The sequence below is a fragment of the Strix aluco genome, chromosome 22 (assembly GCF_031877795.1).
Source record: "Strix aluco isolate bStrAlu1 chromosome 22, bStrAlu1.hap1, whole genome shotgun sequence".
Lineage (NCBI taxonomy): Eukaryota > Metazoa > Chordata > Aves > Strigiformes > Strigidae > Strix > Strix aluco.
The window spans coordinates 8,093,451-8,116,240 of NC_133952.1; the positions used below are offsets into that span (position 1 = coordinate 8,093,451).

At 47.2% G+C, this 22,790-nt stretch overlaps 1 protein-coding gene across 3 annotated transcripts in view; it reads right to left on the minus strand.

Moving 5' to 3' along the window:
* Positions 1 to 1,491: 1,491 nt before the first annotated feature.
* Positions 1,492 to 22,790, minus strand: part of SPEN (spen family transcriptional repressor) — a 70,420-nt gene continuing 49,121 nt past the window's right edge. For 2 of the 3 annotated variants that reach the window (XM_074848318.1, XM_074848320.1), the window contains 10 exons: positions 22,299 to 22,450; positions 19,822 to 19,947; positions 19,128 to 19,241; positions 17,815 to 17,928; positions 16,042 to 16,142; positions 5,740 to 13,663; positions 4,727 to 5,140; positions 3,636 to 3,830; positions 2,497 to 2,655; positions 1,492 to 1,767 (listed from right to left, as the gene is read on the minus strand). In XM_074848318.1, coding sequence (XP_074704419.1) covers positions 1,636 to 1,767; positions 2,497 to 2,655; positions 3,636 to 3,830; positions 4,727 to 5,140; positions 5,740 to 13,663; positions 16,042 to 16,142; positions 17,815 to 17,928; positions 19,128 to 19,241; positions 19,822 to 19,947; positions 22,299 to 22,450 — 9,431 coding nt within the window. In that variant the 3' untranslated portion in view covers positions 1,492 to 1,635. The remainder of the gene's footprint in view (positions 1,768 to 2,496; positions 2,656 to 3,635; positions 3,831 to 4,726; positions 5,141 to 5,739; positions 13,664 to 16,041; positions 16,143 to 17,814; positions 17,929 to 19,127; positions 19,242 to 19,821; positions 19,948 to 22,298; positions 22,451 to 22,790) is intronic. The other variant, XM_074848319.1, reaches the window with a different exon arrangement.

A 22,790-nucleotide genomic window follows, 5' to 3' on the forward strand; every position in this document is an offset into this window, starting at 1 on the left:
TTCTCCTAAATCTCCTTTTTTACCGTTATCTTCTTGATTTTAACCCATTTGCACCACCACTGGTGCTTAACGCAGGGTTTTGGTGGCTCCCACAGGCTCCTGGTGCCGCTTCCCTCCTGCGCCGGAGCCCGGCCTGCTTTTGGGTGGAAAAGCAGTAAAAAACATGAAGTCTGGCTCTTGCTTTTTCAAGGATGGTGAATGTCAAAATTCAGGGATTTTTTCTGCAAGTAGTTGGCGCGTATTGAAATTAAAAGCGGGGAAAAAAACTGCAACTTTGGTTTTCCACAAATATTTACAACACGCGAGGGAAAAGAAAACAGATTTGATTTACTTTGATAAAAATTATCTTTTTTTAACGGAAGGTTGGTGACGACTCCTGGGGGAGCCCCCAAACCTCCTTCCGCTCCCCCCGCCCCATCCCGAGCGGCCGAGGGACGAGATGCGGGCGCCGAGGTGTTTTGTATTTTTTAATAAAGTTTGTAATCCAATGGACACACAAAACAAAACTGCGCTGAGAAAAAAACAGTTCCATAAATTAATAAGTGTTAGGGAAGGCGAAGGGGGGGAGGGGGGTCGAAAGTCTTTTGTACAAGTGTATAACACTTCCACAGCTCATGAGACGAGGGGGGGGCATGTTTAAATGAAGCGCACTTACAAATGAGTGACAATACAAAGTCTGAGTATGAAAATAAGATTTTCTCTGAAAACACATTTTTGGCACAGATTAAAAAAAAATGTATGTTGTGGGGATTTGATTTTTTTTTTTTAAAGTCAGTATTATATATATTTATATATATTATATATATATTTATATATACACACACCCACTGAGTTCTGCATATCCCACCAGGAAGGAAAATAGCTCTCCCTTTTGTTTGTTTTTTTTTTGTTTTGTATTTTCTTTTTTTTTTTTTTTTTTCAGTGTAAACTGTACATCCCAGATGAAGAGAAGACGGCTGCAGCAGGGGCAAGTGGAGGAGAGGAAGGTTCACATCCAGAAAAAATAAAACCAAAAAAAAAAAAAACCCCCAAAAAGAAAAAAAAGAAAAAAAAAACAACAACCAATAAAATAAAATAAAAAAAGATAATGTGTGAAATGATCCTTGACCCACAAATTTCAGCAGAAGTCCCCAGGTCCTGCGTTTAGTCCACGGTGCGTGTTAATGTGTGTCAAGACATCCAGAACGTCACAGCGTGTCTCCAACTGTGCAAAGGTCCGAGTCACTAATTTAGTGCAAAGGCAGTTCAGGTTCTTTTTTATTTTTTTCCTTTTTTTTTTGTTAAAAAAAATAAGCCATCCTTTATCTTTTCCCCAAAAGGAGGCACAGAAACCCAATACCAGTCCGCCTGCTGAGTGCATCAGTTGTCCGTAAGCTAAAGCAATATGTAAACATACAGGGCAGCGGAACCGCTCCCCAGCAACAGTTTGATCGAGGCCGGTTAGGGCAGGAGGCTGGTAGTCTGGCAGCATTTTCTTGTTTCATTACTTTCTCTCTCTCTTTTTATTTATTTTTATTTTAAATTTTTTTTTTTTGTGGTTTTTGTGGGCTTTTTTTTTTTTTTTTTTTTTTTGCTGCAGGGCCTTGGAAAAAAAAAAAAACCAACTAAAAATAAAGTCAGTAAGCGGTAAACAGCTCATACCGACGCGATGACAATCATCAGGTGAGGAGAGATGTTGGAGATGCTGGCGAGGAGGTCCGGGGCGAGGCGGGACAGGTGGCTTTCCGAAAATTCGCAGGGTGGGAAGATCTGCAGAACGTAGGCAGGCTGCGAGGGAGAAGAGAAACACAAATGAGACACCAACAGGGGTGAGGGCTGGCCTAAAATGTTTTTAAAACGGGACATTTAGAGGATTTTTTTGGTGCTTAAAGGCTCATAAACCAGTTTGCTTTGTTTAAAAAAGGTTGTTCAGCAGCCTCAGGTGTGGTCCCCAAGGCGGGGAGTTCTTCCACACCAGAGACTTAGAGCTGGCTGGTTTTACAAAAAAATGATGATTTCAGCGGTTGCTCCGAGCGCTGACTGCTCATTCTGGGCTGTTTGTACCAGGGAACAGCTCAAACTGGATTCGAGGCAGCAACGCATCTGGAATAGATGCTCTGCATCACCAAACCCAAATGCATTTTTGTATTTATGCAGCCAAGAGCAAGAAAACACCTGGAAAAATCAGGATATGATACAAGGACTCTGCTTCCAGCACAGCAAAAAGAGCTGGAAAAGGGGGTTGGTTTGTTTTCAGCCAGAGATGTAGGGCTGTGAGGGGTTCTGAGCATACATTTGGGTTGGGTTTTTTTTGGCTTTGCAGTTCATCTTGATGATATCAACTATGCTGGTGTGTTTTGATTGGTAATGTAAGAGGCTGGCATGCTAAACATGAGGGTTTTAATACTAAAACCAGGCAGCTCAACTACAATCTCAAGCCAAGACCTGGCAGGGAAGGCTGTACTGTCCCACCATCGATCGATTCTGTTTCTCCACGGCGTTTCAGGGCGCCAATACCTGATTAGAGCCGGGGTTGGGAACATTGATGATCCCTGCAGCTTGCTTAGCCTGCAGGTAGCTGATGAACGCAGCCTTCAGCGACTCCGTCTGATTCACTACGTCTTCCTGGTCTCGGCCACAGGGCAAGGCCAGCAGTAGGCAGTAATCGCTCTCCACCTGGAAAGAAAATACAATAATTAAGTCAAATGTTTGCTGGGAACAGGCCCGTTCCTGACACACATTCATTATCTGCAGTGGAAAATCCTCCCTTTGAACTCCTTCGAAGTTACAAAAGACTTGCTGAAAGCTCGGCCAGCCTAGGAGGTGGTGAGAAGGGCTGAAAACTGATTTCCACGGCCGCCTGAATTCCACTTTCCACCTTACTCAGACGTGTTGGAGCCAGCAGGAATTTGTTCCAGGGCTGAGGGACGGGCGACTTCAAAGCTTTCCCAACTCTGCCATTCCCCTTCCTATGAACGCAGAGTAATACCTAGTGCTCCCCACTCGCCATCTGTATTTCACACTCCCCGGGACGAAGGAATCGCACAGATATTACCCGAATCCTGAAATAACGTGACACGAGGAATGAGAGCCGAGGTTTCTGGGAGAAGCGGTGGGATTAATAAATAATAAATAAATCTTATCTATAAATATATATAAATCTTATGAGGAGCGATTGAAGGAGCTGGGACTGTTCAGTGAGGAGGAGAAGGTGAGGGGAGACCTCATCACTCTCTACAGCTCCCTGAAAGGACGTTGTGGAGAGGTTGGTGCTGGTCTCTTCTCCCAGGGGATTAAGTGACAGAACAAGAGGGAACGGCTTTAAACTGCAACAGGGGAGGGTCAGGCTGGACATGAGGAACAAATTTTTCACAGCAAGAGTGGTCAGAGAGTGGAATAGGCTGCCCAGGGAGGGGGTGGAGTCCCCATCTCTGGGTGCATTTAAGGGCCGTTTGGATGAGCTGTTGGGGGATGTGGGGTAGGGGAGAACTTTGTAGAGTCGGGCTGAGGGTTGGACTCGATGATCCCGAGGGGCTTTTCCAGCCCGAATGATTCTGTGATTTTCTGTTACACGGCTGGTGAGAACAGCCCAGCTTTCAGCACGCAGATATTAGCTCTTCCCAAACACGCGTCCTCGGCCCGTCCCGAGCCCTCACCATCATCCTACGCGCGACGCCCTCCAGCTGCGAAGCCTCCAGTCGCATGCGCTGAGCGATCCGCAGCGGCGGCCCTCCCTCAGGCGCCGGCAGGGACCGGTGCGCTAAGACGTTGTTACCGGAGACAAAGTGGAGCTGAACGGCGGCCGTGTCGTTTTTTAGAGCCAAAAGGCCCTGCCAGACAATCGGGTATTTCTGGAAAGAGAGGGAGAAGAGATATTAAACGCAAATGAAGGAGTGCGGGATCTTAAATCCCATCCAAGCTGCTCGTTTGCCTCCAATACCTCACAGGTAATTAAGACACCATCGCTCTGCTTTAAGGACTCAGTACAGATGTAACATCACCCCTTGTACACGTCGGTTCGGGCTCGGGTTAGGTCCTGCTACATCAGTAACTCAGTCCTTTTTCTTCCAGCTAAGGTGCCTGGGTGGCTCCCTTCATCGTAACATCAGAGAACTTCCCAATCTTTCAGCCTCCCACACAGCACGAGGCGGAGCGGGGCTGTTACCAAACGCTATTTTCTCTTTTACAAATGGGGGAACTGAGAAACAGCAGCAGCAGGAGAGTTGCTGAAGGTTATACGGGAAATATTCAGCGCTGAACGCAACTCTGGGTTCCTCATCGGTGCCTGTTCCTCACTATCTCCCTCCTCTTCCTCAGTGTCTAGGCTCTGGGAGAGTGTTTTTCTTTTTCTTTATATTAAATACACCACCACTCTTTCCTGACCATGAAGAAAACCTTCTCAAGAAACAGCTGACTGTACAAATGATGCAGCACTGCCTGCCTGAGCTTGCAGGCTGTTGAAACAAGAAATGAGAGGAACAGGGGCTGCTCTGCACGAACAGCACCTTATTGTGAGGCTCTAGGACACGCCGTGTAAACATGAACACGGCTAAAATTCACCAGGGACAGAAACCAGCCCAGAAAGCAGACAGACGATCGATCGCCTCCACATCTGAAACATCTGATGCAAGAGAGGTCAGGTTTTGGTGCCACCGGTGAGACGAGGTTATGCAGAACCTGATTATTTCTCCCCAGACCAGGAGCACGAGGCTACTCGGCCAGAAGGAGACGGCGGAGCGATACTCACCGTCAGAAGCTGAACCATATCCACGGGTCTTTGCGAAACGGGGTGAGGAGACGGCTCTTGTTTGAGAGCGGACTGGGGCTCAGGGCGATTGAGGGGCAGCCCCGGCGGGGCCCCGGCCCCCGACGTCGTGGGGATAAACATGGATTGTTTGGGGACCGCCTGAGGTTGGTGCGGTGACGGAAGCTCCTGTTTCATCGAAATGGCAACAGGTGAAGGGTAGGAGGTCTGGCCCGTGTCCGCTTGTGCCCTCTGAAGGTGGACGTGAGGGTCGATCTGTGCCGCATGCCTATTTACAGGGGGGTGGTGACTCTGTTCGGGTCCTGCTGCCGGCGGGCCCTTGGGATCCTGGGGGATCTGAGGAGTCTTGCTGCGCACTGGCTGGCTGGGGTGCGAGTGCTCGCCCTCCGGTAGACCCTGGGAAGCAGGCGGCAGGGGAAAAAGGAAAGATTTTTAGGCTGCAGGCACACCAGAGCTCATTAATTCAACAACGAGGCTGCCATGGTTGCTGTCAGAGAAATGGGCGTCTCCACATCTCGCCACCAGCCCCGCTGCGGTGGTGCCTGCCCCAGGGCCCCCCTTCCAAGGCCACCCCATCAGCCTCTCACGCCCGAGGGCTGAAATCACATCCCCTGAATCCTGCCCCAAGCCCAGCCTTAGCCACGCCATCCCTCCGAGGATGTCTGACCTACGCACCACCTCGATGCTGATAATTCTCCCCCCCCGACATCTCTATGTCTAGAAACCTGTAGGCAGCTTCACACCCTCTGGTTTGAGTCCTAGAGTAGTTAAAAAAATGAGTTATTTTAGCTTCCTCTAATGCTGAGCAGCGTTCAAACTCTGTTTCCCAAACAAAAATAGCTCTTCTTGTGCTACGAACTTAAGTAGGGTTTGGAGACTAACCACGGAGAGCTAAACTCAGGTGCTGTGGCCACGCAAAGCTGCGCCGGGGCTGTAATTAGCTCGAAGCACTCCAGATTTCAGGTAGAAGGAGGAGAAAGGGGTTTATTTCTCACCTGAGATGGGGTCATGCTGCGAGAAGGCAGCCCGATCGGCGAGGCACCCGGGAACTGAGGATGCCCGAGCTGTGCCGCCGTGTGGTAATTCCTCATGTCGCCGTACACAGACCGATAATCGTGAAAGGAGCTCCCCGCGGGGTGCATGATCTGTACCCCGTGAGGTACCACCACCGGCTGCGTCAGAGGCAGTCCTGGCAGCTGGCTGCTGGAGGGGACGCTGAGGAGCCGGGGCTCGCTGTGAGGAGAGTGTGCCATCTTGCCTTCGGAGGATTTTGGCGTCTCTTTTCCAGGCTGCGGGGTCTTACTGACGGGGGGAGTTTTCACAGCCCCTTCAGGCGTTCGGGATTGTCTCGTTTCCGAGTGGTGCTCGCCCACGGCGGCCATGTGCGGGTGCATGATCATCCTCACGTCCCGGGGGACGTTGTACTGGTCGAGCCTGATGCTCGTGGGGTGCATGCGGTAATCCGGCTGCATCACCAGCACGTCGGACTGAACGGGGGCCGGTCCTCGGCACACCGTGGTGTGGTGGTAGTGCATCTCCTCCTCGGGGGGATGCTGAGAAGACAGAGGAGGCATGACGATGTCTCGTATCGGAGCAGGCTGGGGGGTGCTGGATCGCTGCGGTTTGATCTCTATCTGGGGTTGCAGAGCAGCTCTGGGGGAGTGGAGCGCTTCCGGGCGGATGCCGTAAGGGATGCTGGAGAGAGGAGGGGTGTTCATCCTCACCTCGCCTTGGGACAGATGGCCCAGGGACACAGTCTGCGTTACGCTGTGAGGGGGCATGATAACAGATTGCTCGGGATGCATGCTGGAGATGTACTGAGGAACGGGAATTCCAGGCGCCAGCATGACTGGGGTACTGCTCGACAAAGCCGGAGACGAGGTGCTGCCGGGATGACAAGCCCGGGGGAACGGCGACGGCGAGTGCCCGCTGGTACGCGGCGAGTGCGGCTCCTGTTTGGTGACTCCCAGGTGGGAAATAGCCCGGTCGGTTGGGGTGCTGGGTCCCGAGCTGACGTGGTTGGCTTCCGAATGCATTTTCCCCGAGAGGGAAGGGTGGTGAGGACTGACTCCAGGGCTCAAGTTGGAGGGTTGCAGAGTCTTGGTCTCCACTTTCAGAGCAGCTGGATCGGACAGTTTTTTGTTCACAACCATCTGGTTATGGACAAGTACAGGTGGAGTGTTTACAGTCTGCGTGAGGACTTTAGCGGGCTGAGACACTGGAGTCTGGACAGAAAGGTGGGACGAGTCCGACTTCTCCAGCGCAGTGCGCTCTTGTTTAATGGAGGAGATGACGGGCGACGTATTATAAGGTTGTGTTCCTAGTACCAAAGAAGAATGGGTGGAAACAGTCCCGTAGCCCGCCGAGGTCTGGGAGCCTTTCGGCGTCGGCTGAGATGGCGTGATAGGTTCCTGTTTGATCTGAGACTTGGATACAGACTGCTGAAATTCTATGTCGACAGCGCTGGCTGGGGGAATCTGGCTGATCTTGGCACTGATTCGCTGAGGGCCTTCCGTCTTCTGCCCCGAGTAACTCAGAAGCACTACGCCTTCCGAGGTGTTCACCCGCAGTCCCGGACTGGCCCCACTCTCTACAGACCTCTCCTCGATAATAGACATCGATCCCGGATGAAACCTACTGTTATCGTTTGTGCTTGATCTCTGCTTAAATTTTGGCGAGGGGGCGTTGATGAGACACGTCTGGGTTTGGGGAGCTTGCTTCACCAAGGTGATCCTCGGAGCCTCCTCCAGATCCACGCTGTGGGGCATCCTGCTTATAACAGAAGTGGCTTTGGGAGCAATCACAGTACTTATCTTTTCCTTCTCGCTGAACACCGGTGCTTCGGCTACCGGCGGGTCCAAGGCGTTGGTGACGGGAACTGCCGGCTTCTCCTCTGAAACCGGCTTTATGGCCTCTACCGCGGGGTGGAGGGGTGCCTCCTCCAAACACGGCGCGCTCACCGGCTCGGCGTGCGTCGTCGTCACGTGCGTGGAGGTTATGCTCGTCGCCGAGACATACTTGGGCTCCATGAGTATCTTCCTCAAAGTGCTGGAGTTTGTTTCGATATCTGACGCCTTCGTGTCCGGTGGGAGAGCGGGCGGGGGCGTGGAACGGGCACGGGGTTCCTCATGCCTTACCATCCACTCCGGCACTTTGGCGGCGCTGGAGTGAAGGGGGACGATGGCGGCGGGCAGCGGGGCGGGCAGCTTGGCCGCCGCCGCAGGGACGGCAGGAAGGGCCGTGTTCGGGGCGCTCGGCGGCGTGATGGGCGTGTTCTCCATGGGCGACCGGATCTTGAACCCGCTCTGACTCCCCTCGTCGAGAGGAACCGGCGGGGTGGCCAGGTCCAGAGGAGCCGGAGCGGGCACTTTCGGAGAGGTGCTGCTCTCACCGACGGCTTCGTGCGCCACCACGACAACCTCAGCGGCCGCAGCCTTGCTGGCGTCGGAAGCGCTTGGCTCCACAGATGCCGCGGGTTTTGTTTGCTTTTCCTCCTTCAAGGCTTCTTCAGGTTTTGTCTTTACTTCACTGGCGGGGGGCGACTTGCTCTGCACCCTCTCCGGCTCGAACGCGTTGACTTCAGCGGCATCACCCTTTCTGCCCGTGCTCCTTTTGCGCCTCTGCCGCGTGGTTTTCTGACGGCCCTTCTCCTTCCGAGCAACTTCAGCCTCCTGCAAGGTCTCGGCCTCCTGTGCAGAGTTGGAAGACTCGCTGAAGCTGACTTCAGGCTCCTTGCTCTCCGTCTCTACCGCCGACGGGGCAGAGCCAGGAACCGGCTGCACCGCGGGCTCGACGGCGGCCTCAGTTTCCAGGATATTATTCACTGCCTGATCCGTCTCAGGCTCCATCTCCTCCCGAGGCGACGGCAACACCAAAGGCTCCGCAGGGATTTCAGTTTCTGATTCAGCGGGATACGTTGGGGGTGCAGGAAAGCTTTCTGTCTCTCCAGAAATATCATTGATGATGGAGCCGATGGCCGCTGCCAGCTCCGTTTCACTAGCCTGATGCGCGGGTTTATCTCCTTCCTCCTCCTGACGAACTTCAGGCACATCTGCCGTCGGTTCTTTGTAGGCAGCAATTGATGGAGGAGTTTCGGTGAGTTTTGCAATATTCTCCACAGCCTGCTCGAGTTCAATCTGTTTTGCTAACTGAGCAGCTTCAGGGGACTGTTTTGGTTCCCGCATCACCTCTTTTTCCGTTTCTGGGAATGAATCTTCTACCTCATTCTTAGCAAAATGGGGTGGCAAGATGTCCTCTTTTTGGGGGCTCTTCATTTTGGCCGGCGACACCGCCACCGGCTCCGCCTCCTCCTCAGTCGGCCGCAAGGCGCCCTTGACTTCATCCACGTTGAGGCGTATTTCTACATTTTTGAGACACACGGATGCTTTATCTACGACGGTTTTGGTATTTTTATACCTTCCCCTTTTGGATTTCGTAACCTTTTCTGGCACCGGCTTCTTCTCAATGATCTCAACCGTGGGGATTTCTAGTTGGTTTTTCTCCGCATCCAGTTCTTTCCTATCACGTTTCTGCTCGCTTGCTGCCGGCTCTTTCTCAGTGGCTTTTGCTTTATTGCTGTTGTCACCCACGCTTGATTCCTGACCACTTCTTTCAGCAGCATCTTCAGACTCAGCCAAAGTATCGGCTTTCAGTTCATTCTTCCCTTTTTTCCCCTGTTGGCTGGTAGCAGCTGATGAGTGACTGTGTGTTAGCTTCTGGGATCTAGGAGACCTCCAGCCTTCTGCAGGCTTAGGAGCTTCCACAGCATCTTTAGTTTCAGCCTCCTCCGCCTCTTGCTGTACCGGTTCTGTCTTTATCGGAGAGATGTCCTCCTCCGGCTTACGGCGCGTTTTCGGAGGTCTTCCCCGCCTCGGGGTTGTAGGAACCGTTGTCACCGTTTCCTGCGGTTCCTTTTCCCCTCTCTTCCTGGTGGATCTGGTGACCTCCACAGAGTCCTTCACCGGCGATGGGCCTTCATTGTCCCCCGTGGTAGCGTAGACTGACCTTACGTTTCTGCGCCTGGTGCGGCCTATTGGCAAGCTTGGCTCCACATTTTCTGGCTCTGCAGCAGAACTAGGGGATTTAGCAGCATTCCTCGAAACCTTCTCCGCCTCCACTTTCAATTCCGAAAGCTTCTGCGTCTCCCCACGAGGAGAGCTTGACCTTTTGAGTTTTTCCCGGTCAATTCTTTCGCTCTTCCTTGTGACGGGCTTTTCCGTCACAGTAGCTGCAGCCGACTGCACGGGAGTCTTGGAGCGTTTACTCTTGTAGGACTTTTTATCTTTCACAACAACCGGAGGTTCGACTTCCATATCGTTGTCGGAAACAGGCGGCAGCACCTCAGCAGCCGCCTCCACCTTTTGACTCGCACTCGCATCAGCGTTGGCAGAAGGCACAGGATTTTCTTCTTTCGGCTCGGCGGCCTCATCGGACTTCTGAACTAGCTTGGGCGGAGGTGGAATCAGCTGGGCAGCTTCGGGTTCTGGGTCTACACTGATGTCTGCTGGGGAAAACGAGGCTCCGGGAGTAGGAGGCTTGGTATCCAAGTACGAAGGATGCTCTGTTGCCACAGCATCTTCCTCCGGGGTTGTAGCAACAACTTCTTTACTAGCTTCTACGACTGGCAGGGGTTCGGTTTGCTCGGGCGGTTCGATTTTGACAGGAGCAGCAAGTTCAGGAAAAGGTTTTTGTTCCTCTGCTGCAGAAGCAGGTTCAGATATTTTTTCTTCTTTTACAGAAGCTGTTTCCACCACTACCTTTTCGTTCGCTACCTTCTCGGAAGCGACCGGTGCTGGTTCCTGTGGTAGGACAGCGACTGAAGAGGGACCAACCACTGAGGAAGTTTTATGTTCTGGTTCTTTACTATCAGGAACCGTTTCTGGTGTTTTCGGCCGGTTTTCTTTATCTTCCTGTTTTTCCACTTCTTTTGGTTTCTGATCTTTCTCCTTTTCTTTCTGCTGCATTCGTGTCAGTTCAATAAATCTACTGTGGAAGAGAACCACCGGTTCTTGCACCAAATCAGCTGCACTGTTAGTGCCATCAGAGGAAGACTGTCTCCCGTACAATCTACCAGAAATGAAGTCGAGATCGTCATCTTTTCTCTCTAAATGCTGCAGGCGCTTGGAGTCCTGCTCAAAGATTGAACTATGCAAAAACCGAGACGCAAACAGCTCCTGTCTCTCTTGTTCCTCCTCTTTATGATCTTCTTTCTTATCATCCAGTTTTCCACCTTCTGAATCAGTCCTGATTTTTTTCTTTTTCATATACCAAGATGGAATAGGCCTCGGAGCTGAGTCAACCTTCTCTTTGTCTTTATTGTTTCTAAAACTAGCAAATCTTGAATCCCAATCTAGAAAGGACCAGTTTTCTTCTCTGGACGAAGAGAGAGATTTAGCTCTTTCAAGCAAGGCCTTTGTGTCTGGCGTGATTGTCTTGTCCAATGCAAAAGAGTAAAATTTGTTTCTTTCTAAGGAAGTTGACAGTCTTTCCTCTCTTTCACGTAACTTCTCTTCTCTGTCCCTTAATAAAAAAGACAACCTGGAGCTCTCTAACAAGGACGAGGCTTTCGGGGAGTGGGGTTTGTTTTCACTGTCATCATCCGAATCGGAAGGCACCTCCCCGGGTTCCAGGTCCCGGACAGACCGCTTGCGTATGCTGTCTCTTTTGACGATGCTGCTTGGAAAGCTGATGTCAACCCTACCAGGCTCCTGCTTCACTTGTGTTTCCCACCTACTTGAGTCATCTTCAGAACTCAGCACGGACAGTTTTATTTTAGCCATTTCTGCCATCTGCTCCCTTCTGCTGGAATCATAAGGATTGAATTTCAGCGAGTCCTCCCTGACAGTCATGTTGGAGTACGAAAGACCCTTTTCTTCTATTTTAGGTGACTCTTTGGTTTCCTTTAATGGCATTAGCCTCGGAGAATCGAGCGTGTCATCATCTTCGTGGAAAGGGAAGTGTCTGATACTAGGGGAACAGGACGTCCTTTCGGAATCCTCACTCACCTGACGAGAACTTCTGTAGTTTCTTTCTCTTTTGGTGCTAATTTCAAAATCAAACTGGTCAGTCTTTTTCCTTTTACTTGGTGGAGAGTCATCGGTGACGTCTTGCGGAGGTTTTCCCACCTCATGGACCAAGCTCCGTCTTTCATATTCATCGACATCTTTCTTTGGACTGCCAAACTTCTCAGACTTCGCTATCTCCATTTCCAGCTGCTGTTTTAACCTGCGACTTTGCTCCATTTGTTTCCTGTAACTTTGCGTGTGGTCGATGTCAATGCCAATTTTCTCCTCCGTATCAGCTGACTGAGGTTTCTCTTGGCCAAGTTTATGGTCAGGTGTGTCTTCAGGAAGGCCAGAGTAATTCTTCCTTGCGTCCTCTCTCTCTGTTCCTTGGTCATCTAGTAGCTGTACCGGTTTATGCTGGGGTTTTACTGGATTCGGTTTTTTAGAAGAGAGCTCCTGAACTTCCACTGGTTCCTCGGCTGCCTCCATTAGCCTCGCCTGCAGATCCAGGGTGGGACGCATGCCAATCCCAACATTAAGAGTCTCCTGAATTTCTTTGGGACTAGTAACAGGAATAAGTCTTTCCAGTTTGAGTTTTTTGGATTCCCTTTTAAGCATCTCCTTCCTCAGGGGTTTTCTCTCCAATTCTCCTTCCCTTAACATCGTCGCTTCTCTAGACGAAGCCGTTGCATCAAGTTGCTTTTTCAAAACCATGCGTGCATCTTCCTCATCTTGGCTGCTTCTCTTTACTTCCAGCTTTTGCCTGTCAGGCTTCAGATTTGCATCAGCAAAACGTCTCTTACGAGCCTCCAACTTGTCTAAATCTACCGCGTTGGCCCCCTCAGAAGTTTGCTCTGTCTTCAAGTGCTTTTTGGGTTTCAGTTTTCCCTCCTTATCCACCACTTCTACATGACTGGCAACGGCTTTCTCTTTTTGTACCTTGGTTCTGACAGGTTCCAGTTTAGACTGCTCAGACTTGGTTTGCTCAGCTTGAGATGTCTGTGTTTTTTGTTCCAGAAGTGGGGACTTCATAGTGTCATTATCAAGCTTTGCTCTCAGTTTCTCCAAAGCGGGCTGATCAATAACTTTCCCTTCCTTTTCTTTTACTCGGGTCAACACAACGCAGGGCATTAGTTCCAAGCGGTTTTTAGCTGTCCCTTCTTTGTCACCTCTCTCTTTACTTTGTTTACTATTGCCCTTCAGTTTTTCAGGGCTGGGCTCTCTCTCATTCTCTTGATCTGTTTCAGAAGACTGAGAGCTGGGTGAATGGATTTTTGCTTTTCGTTTTTGTTTATCAGTTTTCTCCTTTTCTATTTTTTCCGGCTTTTCCTTTCTCACCAAGCGTTTCTCCTTGTCGACTCTCTCCTGGTCGAAAGCACGCTCCTTCTCTGTTTTTTCGTTTTTTGTGTAACGTTCCACGCGGGCTTTGTCGAGCTTGTCGTATCGCGGAGGAGACAGCGAGCTGCAGCTGCCGCTGCGATCCGATGACCTGCTGTAAATCCTCCTCTCCGAATCGCTCTGCAGCCTTTCCGACTGCGAGGGAGAGGCTCCAGGGCTCTGCGGACGCCTGGAGTGCGTCGGAGACTGGCTCCGTTCAATCGGTCTCCGTTCATGGTCTCTGTCCCGATCGGATTCGAACCGTTCCCTCTCCCTCTCCCTCTCCCGTTGCCTGTAACTGTACTCCCTTATGTCTTGCTCGTACGGATCGCCCCTGTAATCCCTGTACTCGCGCGGGTCGTCGTAGTATCGTGGGTCGTAGTAGTCTCCTTGGTAGGGATCCCACTCCGCGTAAAACTCTCTGCCTCGAGCCGGGTATTCTCGCCGAGGATCTTCAGGATACGTCCCTGGAGTCCGAACAGTCTCGTAGTAAGTACGATCAGGGGCATATTCGTAAGATCCTCTTCTTTCATCCCTGCTAAATATAAGAATAAACAGATTGGTTTTCCTTCTCAAGCAACGCACTGCCTTACCCGGTTCTTTGTTATGTAGGGGAATCATTTTATGATAATTTCTTTATAGGCACACCAAGGTACGCAGCTGCGTACCGAGACTGAACAACGACGAATGGGGGCGCAGCGGATGAACTGCTCTGTTAGCTTATCAAACACCGTAGGCACTTAACTGGTCATTCCCTGACAGCTCTGCCAAGTATCTTTTCACAACCCTCACTTCTGCTTCGTTTTTGCCAGATTCAAATACCGCATTAAATTAAGGTAAAACCTACACAGCACCTGTGCACCCACGCACAGTCTGTCACGGTGAAGACCACCCCATCCCACGAACCTGAGACAGTCTCCACCTACCTCTGAAAACATGAGACAAGTGAAAACTCAAGGCCGGAACCTCTCCATTACTAAGCAGTAAAGTGGTAGTACGATTTCTTTAAAAATCCTAAACCCTGTAGTGATCATTTAATTCCAAAATTAGCTCTTTCACTGCATGGCATGCTGACATTGCCTATTTACAGACCAAGTCGAACAAAAAAAAATCAGGTTGTTTATGAGATTAGGTGAATTCACAGGAAGCATTCAGCAAAATAAGTCAAGCAATTAACGTTCTCATCTCAATACCTCCAAACAGCAAAAATAAGCCATTTATAACTCTGAACATGCCTCTTTGGCAGAGGGGTGGCATAGAGCTGGTGCTCCAATTCTCCACCATTACAGAGTGCTTTGCACACTCTATTTCACATACATTTATTTGGCTTCACAGTTTATGGTTTATGTTAAAAGCTGACAGCTTCCACATTTTAGAAAACGTACAAAATTGAAAAAGAACACAGAGACACAAAACATGGGAGACAAAAGCCTCATTCTGCAAGTGAAGTGGGATGTTGCGAAAGGCAGCTGTGAAGTTAAAAAAATTAATCACGGTTTTTGTTTCGTTTTTGGTAGGTTTTTTTCCTTTGGGTCGTATTTAGCCTGGCTGTAACTACAACCCTAAGAGAACCTGGACAGTACAAATCTTAGCATCACTGCAAGAGATCACTCACTGCAGAGCTCACTCGATCACTCTGTGATTCATTATTCCTAAGTATCTTGTAATAACTATGTGAGCATAAGGACGGAAAAGGAGAAACAAGACTAACGTGTACCCAAGTATACGTTGTTCTAGAAATCAGAATTATAAAGACAAGCCCAGCAGACTCCTGCGCGTTAGGAGACATTCCATATTTTCTGAATTTGGTGTAGTTCAGAGGAAATTATTACTGACTGCTTGATGGCACATCACAACAGCTGGCCAGGACTGGGGAACGCACACATTTATTTTCATCACGCAGATCCTGACTGCCAATTTCCAAACTCTCCTCGCTTCTACATCTAGCAACTTTGCATATATTTTAGACCAATCTATTTTGCTGCAAAAAACCCAATGAATTTATCTAGCTCACAGGTACAATCAGTGTCATGCTGGGCTTATTCACAGGTAAACCAGAACCCTAACAATTAAGCCAGCCTCTGAAGGTAATAAAAACATGGATGGATTATTCAGCCACTGGAGGAAAAAAAAGCACAAAATGCAGAGTGCTTCTGTGCCAGGCTGCTCTCAGCCAGGGTCTGCAGAGATAAGTGGCCATGCAGGGGGAACACAAGCCGTTGCAGCATGTGCAAAATGGCCAGACACTGTCACGACAGATGCTGCAGAAGGGCACCAACACAGAACACATTTTTCATGTCAAATAGCAAAAAAAAAAAAAAAAAAAAAAAATTAAATTGCAGCCTCACTTGTGTTTTATTATCAAGTTAACAAACTAAACTGTTGAAAAGAGGTAGGCGAAAGACTAAATTTTACTCTCTGCTCAGAAGATGAGCAGCAGTAGTTTATCAGACTATATATACACCCGTTAACATACACATTTGTCTCGAGGGCACAGGAAGGCATTACCGACAAGCTATTCTTTGCATTCCTAAGAAATGATGAATGACTCACAACTGTGTCCTGGTGACCCAGCACAGTAACCAGATACTAAATATATAGATCACGCAGATAGCCGAAACCTCCACCTAAGTATTAATTTCAGTAACCAACTACACTTCAGATGTGCGATATCCTGCCTGCTTTAATCTGCACAGTAAGTCCGACCACCTAAATTTGTTTAAAAAAAAAAACCTGAAAAGGTGAAAGACATTAAAATTACGCTAAAATGTTGTTAATAAAACTTTAAAAAGAAGGTGAAAGTTGAGAGGAACAAAACCAAGTGTTTGTTTAGTAATTATGGCCTGAAGGAAGTTTAATTGCACTTAAAGCGACGCTGGAAAAACGAAAGACTGTAATAAAGGTATTGACACGTGCCTTCTCTCTGCCAGCATTTCATAAAAGTCTCTGATATCTTGACCCGTTTTCTCCATGGAATGATAAAATGCCAACTGACTTTCTCGATTTGCAAAGTCCACCTGAAAAATAAAGCATAAATCACGTTCAGTGAGAGAAAACAGCCCATTTTGACAACATCTCACTGCCTGCTGCAGTCTGAAGATGGGAGCAGAACTGAAACTGGGGGTGATACTATTTAACAAAAAAACGTCAAATGGTTCTCAGGACTGGCCCTACACTCTCCAGGAATAAAGACCTTTCTCTCTCAACTTGGTGTAGCTGCATGGAGCTATGTAACTACCTCCTCACTGAGGTATGTTGTTGTAGCTGCCAGACCAGAGGCTTCTGTTCAGTAAACCAGCAGGAAAAATACACATTATTATCGTGGTATTGACGTTTTTAATACTACGACTCCAATTACAGTTCCAAAGTCCCTTTTATGTCAACACAGTGCTACAGCAGGTCAGTATTATTAATCTATCTCAGACTCCACGCTTTTTGCCCGGGGTCATACAGCAAGGCAAAAGCAGGGACAGGAAGGGAACCAAGCCTCCTGAATTGCAGCTCCTATTTTAGCTACTCAAAGAGTGGATGTTTTCTAGCCAAGGGTGACAATATCAAGAAGCTAATGGCAGAGCTGATGCAAAAAATTAAGGATTAGAATGGATTCAACTACGTGTACGTCACATAATGCAATATTTTTAACATTCTAGTTCCTCTTTTCTTTTTTTTTTTTTTTTTAATCAGCCTAGACATTTGTAGAACCACAGCAGTGGAGCACAGACATACACGCACTAAGGGTGTTGCTTGTTCCAAAGTCACTAAGTAGCAAGACCCACGAACACAAGATATGAAACTTTTAAATGACCACGCGTTTTACTGCATGTAAGACTAGTTATATTCCACCACCACGCTTAGAAACTGCAGTATATCCAACTCCTAACCCCAACGGGTGTGAAGTTGCTAGGTTAATAACACACACCAGGTGAGAGATCATGCTTGAAATCATTACCCATTCTTTAGGAGAGAAGAAAGGAGGAGGAGGAAGATAATTCAGAGGGTTGGCTGACACCTTACGTCCCCAATTAGTGGAACTGATGGGACAGTCGTGACAGGTATTACCACATTCACCCAAATCCAAGACATCCCCATAAATGTGTTGCTCCAGGAAAAAGTACCTTCTCTCTATTTTTTTAAGTAGTGTTTTTAATTATTATTTTTTTTAATCTGTTACAAGGAAGGAGCTGTCACTGCAAGAGCAGACTGCACGCTCGGGCTGCCATAGCCCACAACGATGGTGTGTGAGCCACCGCAGGTGGCCTCGGCCAGGTCGGGAGCCTGGACATCAGCACGGAGCAGCTGAAATGCAGCGATGTGTTATCCCGGAGGAACTCACACCCCTCAGCTTTCACTTTTTTAACATGAAAACAGACAAAAGTTTGCCTTGGATGCGGGTAAATGAGGCAGTAACATGGACACCAACACTCAGGAGCTTAGAGAGACAAGTTCAGTGAAACAAACGGCAGAATACTGGAAAAGGCTTTATAAGTAACAGTTCAAGATACCCTAACATCTTGATAAGCCGAGTATATAAAAAAAATAGTTTAAGCCTTTGGTGTCTGGGACATACGTGTCCCACTAAGTATTCCTTTTGTCTGGCAGTCTGCAAATGCCAGCATTTAAGGGGTAAGGCCTAAATACAATTTGTTTCTCTTTTTTTTTTTGTTTTGTTTTGGAGGTCATTCTGCACACCTTAATTTTATTCCCACCGATTTTCCTCCCCTTGGTCTCTTTTACAGCTGCTTGTGCATATTCAATCTCATTGTAGAGAACCAGGGCCATGCCTTTTAAGCGGTCAAACACCACCTGTAAAAAACAAAAAAACAAAACAAAAACCAAATAAGAGCCTCATCCACAGGACTTAATGTCAGTCCCAACAAAATCCTAAGTCATGAGGATACCAGTAAGGAAATAATTTTTAGCAAGATAAATTTCCAGGCTTTTCTGATGAGGCGTATTGTAATGAAGAGACAATAAAAGGACACGGGACTGCTTTGAATTGTGGATATTGTGGCTTGAGGTATATTATGCCTTTATTTTGTTTTTCTGTATTTTACTTTCAATTTTTTTCTTTGGTGACTGAGTTTTGTAGTTTCTCTTTACTTTTTAGTTTTTTGAAAAATTTCCAATGTGTTTTAGGGGGGAAAAAAGGTAAAGGGAACATTTAATCCCAAATGGAAACAGGTTTTGTTATCACAGTCTGCAGTACCACTCGTCAGTTGCTGAACGTCCAATTTTCAAATATGAGCTTCCTTTAGCAACGTTAATTTATTATTCAAGCAACAACAGCTACAATAAAGAATGTCAAAGCTGCAACACAAACCCACAAAAATCCTTTAAGGAGGCAAGACCCTGATCCTGTGAAGATTTACCCACGCTGCTTAACTTTGAGCACATCAATGTCCAACAGAAGAACATGGGACAATGCACATGCTTAAGTTTAAGCACGTGCATAAATCACTAGCACTGACCCACAGTGGGGCAGGTAATGCCCTCCCACTGTGTGACACGGGTACGTGGCACCATCACTGACTTTCTCTCTTCTTTCACATCCTTTTGTCAGTGTGACTATCCTAACTGATTTTAAAAAGTCATTTTTTAGCCTGATTAAAAAAAAAATAGAGTTATGTCTAATCATGTAATTAACATGCATGAGTGTAACTACATAATTAGACTGCTGTTCCTCCAGTGTTAGCCTTCTAAAGAAATTTTGTTGGGGAGAGACTGTACTGCACAAGAGCAACAAATGGTTTCCAATACTCATTATCTCGGCTCATACAAAATACTTTTTTTTTTTTTTTTTTCCCCAAAACATCAGAAACAACTGCTCTACATATCGGATCAGCAGGATGCAAAGCTACAGAGCCCTGCTGGCCAGATTACACCCCAGAGAGAATTTCTCTACCTGAGCTATAAAGCCCTGGACAGTTGGGGTTGAAAGGACAGGATGGGAAGAAAGGAAGACAGTAACAACTTCAAACCACACGCCAAAGCCTCCCACCTACCTTTACCACAGGCCCGTATCGGCAGAAATGTCGAGTTAAATACTGATCCGTAACGTTTGTAGAGAGCCCATCTAACCACACGCAGTTTGTAGGCATGCTCTTTCCAAAACCCAGCTGAACACAAAAGGGCAAAACTTCCATCAGTACAATTCACAAGCATTGAAGTAACTGAACAGAGCACGCCTAATTATAGAGTTATTTGAAGAAAGCTAGTCATTTGTACAGATTTTCTAAAATTAGCATCTTGCACAGGTGCAAGCAAGACAAAAATCAAATAGCAATTAATGAAAATAATTCTGCATGCTTAAACAAATACAGTGTTTGACAACATTTGGTTTTTCTACAATTTGAATGCATCTGAAAAGTGACAGCTTGACAGCTCTGGGGACTGACAGCCTCTGTTTATCATTGGTATCGGTACAGCTTCCCAGCACAGCCTCGCCAGACACGGACCTTCAGGGCCAGGGAATGTCAGTCTCCAAGTCTACTCAATCCTGGGGCTCCTTGCTGAGACAGCCAACAAAAATGCGGATTAATCCCAATTATGGTGGTGGTCGAAAGCATCACGCTCTAATCTGTCCTACGCATTAAAAACCACCGTACTTCCATAAACTATGCTGCTGCAAGATATCCCATGATGCTGTAAATGGAAGTAACGAGGAGAAGGATACAGCCCACGGGAGGATTTCTTTACCTTGAGCCGGTTATTTCCAAGATATTCCCCATCCATCTTCTTAATTGCTTTACAGACACTTGCAATATCACAGTACTGCAGGAATGCATACTGCGGAACACCGTTCACTTTCTTAATGTCGATATCCTGGGGAAAAACACAGAACAGAACAACCGACAGTCAGCAACAGGCTGAAAAGGATATTCAGCAGTGTCAATTAGATCTAAGTGACTTTTTTTTGAGACACACACATGGCACAGCAAGCACTCTTTAATTAATATTTTCTTCAGAGAGAGGATTTAAACAATAGTAGACTGCTAAAAACTTCACTGTTCTGCTGTATCTCACTCAATGGCGAAACCAAACCCTTACTGACACAGGGGAAAGCTCTTCGTAATGCAGATTTAAAATTCAACTCTGCAAAAGTAAGTCTGACCTGATCAACAAACAGTAGCTTTAGTTTGTTAATATTATGTCAAGCAGAGACAACTCAGAATCAAAGAAATACAGATTAATTTTCGCTCGCAAAGGCTCAAGAGAAAACAACTTGCTCCAATCCTCATTTCTGAGCCAAGAGGCAAGCGGGGTTTCTTTTCCAAATAAACAAGATCCATCCTGTTCCTAGAAACAGAAAGTGATGCTGGACTCTTCTCTTGAACCAACTTGGCACTGATATGGCAAAGGCAAGAAAGATCCTCAACTTCTATCGCTGCTGGTAGTTGATCCCAAGCCAACACAGGCCCATTCAAAAGTGCAGTCACAAGAAAGCTATGAAAGCCTAATAAAGGTTGATTTTAATCGACTTAAAAAAAACCCAGCAAGCTTGGAGTTGACACTTGGTTAACATTCAAGCTCAGCACTAGTACTGGCAAATGTACCGAAAGCCGCTGAACAAACTCATGATATTATGATTCATTCCGAGCTGAAAATAGAAAGGTGGAGTGTTTCGTTATATTTGTTTAAATAGCACAAGCTTCCTTTGTGAGCTACATGCCAACGCCAGCACACGAATTTAAGCACAAACATTCCAACATCCAGGACAGACTAATTTCATGGTTAATAAATTTAGGGACAAGGCAGCAGTTTGATACGGTCTCACCCAAGAGCTCTTTATCTGGGAAAACAGAAGTAAACAGGGAGATTTACACAACTGTTAGACTACTACAGCCCTGGCCTAATGATTTAAGTGGAATACTAATAGAGGAGTACATTTCCAAGAGTCTGAAGTAGCACTATTGCAACCGTGGCAAATTGTACCTGACCACTCACCCTGGGCAAGCAATTCCTTCTGACAGGCAAATAAAATACCATTACTTTGCTCATTATCCACCGGAAAGGTTATAAAGCGGGTCCCTTTTCCACCTGAGCTTGTAAGTTTTCATGGAAACTGTACAAGGCAGCACTGCTGCTGAATTCTGACCGATTAATAATGTTGACAGGACAGCACTATTTCACAGCAAAGCCAATTTACAAGCCAGTGCACTACTGCTGATAAGCATCTTTATCAGGACAGCTCTGCTGGTATAACATTAGAAAAGGGTTTAAGCCGCAGACACTGCATGAATTCATAAATCAGTGTTGATGTCAAGGATACAGCGGAGGCTGGATGCACAAGAGCTGCCAGACATCATAAAATGTAAATTTTATATTTGTCCACATCATATATGGAAGCACGCCTCCCCTTCTTTTTGAGGGGAAGTACGTATGGGGTTCCTGGTATGTGTGACTGATACCTCAACGGTTACAAAAATATTTCAGAGCAGAATGAATAAGGCACAGCATGTTGATGAGCAGCCACAGCTACCAGTGAGTACATAAACTATCAGTGTTGAAGCCCAAATTCAAAATTCAATTAATTAAACTGACTGTGGATAGTTACGTCACTTTTCTGGAAGATTTCTCTTAAATGCAATATTGGTAAGACTTGATAGAAAGCGGCATGAGAGAGGAGAGGGGGATGACTGCTGCTCTGTCTCGTTCAGATACGCCTGCTCAGCTGAAAACCCAAATCCCACATGTGTCATCACTAATCCATCTGCTCCAGGCCTCTTCTGCCCTATTGTCAGGGCACAGACTGTCACAGCTGATGGCTACTTCCACACGCAGCAACTAAAACCTTCGTTTCAGAGATCAACAGGAAACTGAGACTTCACAGAGTTGTACCGATTCAACAGGAAGATAAGACCAGGTATATTTGCATCCCAACTACCTAGCAACGCTCTTGTGCAAATGCTCCAGGCTAGCAGAAGACACATTTCTGGTAAATGCTCTTAGGACTGTTTCTGCTGCTACATTATCTACCCACGTGCTAAGATTTCACTCTAAGCACAAAGAAAAGCTTTCAGATATATTCTAGCAAGATGAATGGCTCAGATTATTATATAAACACTGAATTACCTGGCATCAACATTACAATTTACCACTGCTCCTAGCATTTTACAGGTCTGTACAGAAAGAACAGGCAATGACACCCTACATAGTACAGGGAATTCACATACCACTATTCCACCAAAGCGCTGAAAGATGTTGCGAAGGTCATGGTAGGTGGTTGTTTTCTCCAGGTTGCCGATGAAGAGAGTTCTCGTTGCTTTCGGGTGAAACTCATCTATCCTTTCATCCAAAGGACGAAATTCATTCTCGCTTTCTGTTTCTAGAAGCAAAAGAGAGCAAGAAATTTGTAATGCACAGAGGTGTTTTCCATGTGGGTTCGGTTCATGTTGATTTGTTTGTTCAAGTCTACTTCCTGACGAGCAGATATGATCTGAACGAGAGTAACCGATGTCTCTGACAAAAATACGCAGTACTACACTTGTGAATTCTGTTATTTACATGGAATTTGAAACCTCTGCATCGTACCACTGGGTGAGTGCTGAGGAATTTGAGCATCCTCAGGTGAAAGGCGGCTGCATTCTCCAACTGCTTCTCTAGAAATTTACCCTTTTAATAAGTATTAATGCTTGAATGCATGAATTCGAATAAGGCTTCACCGT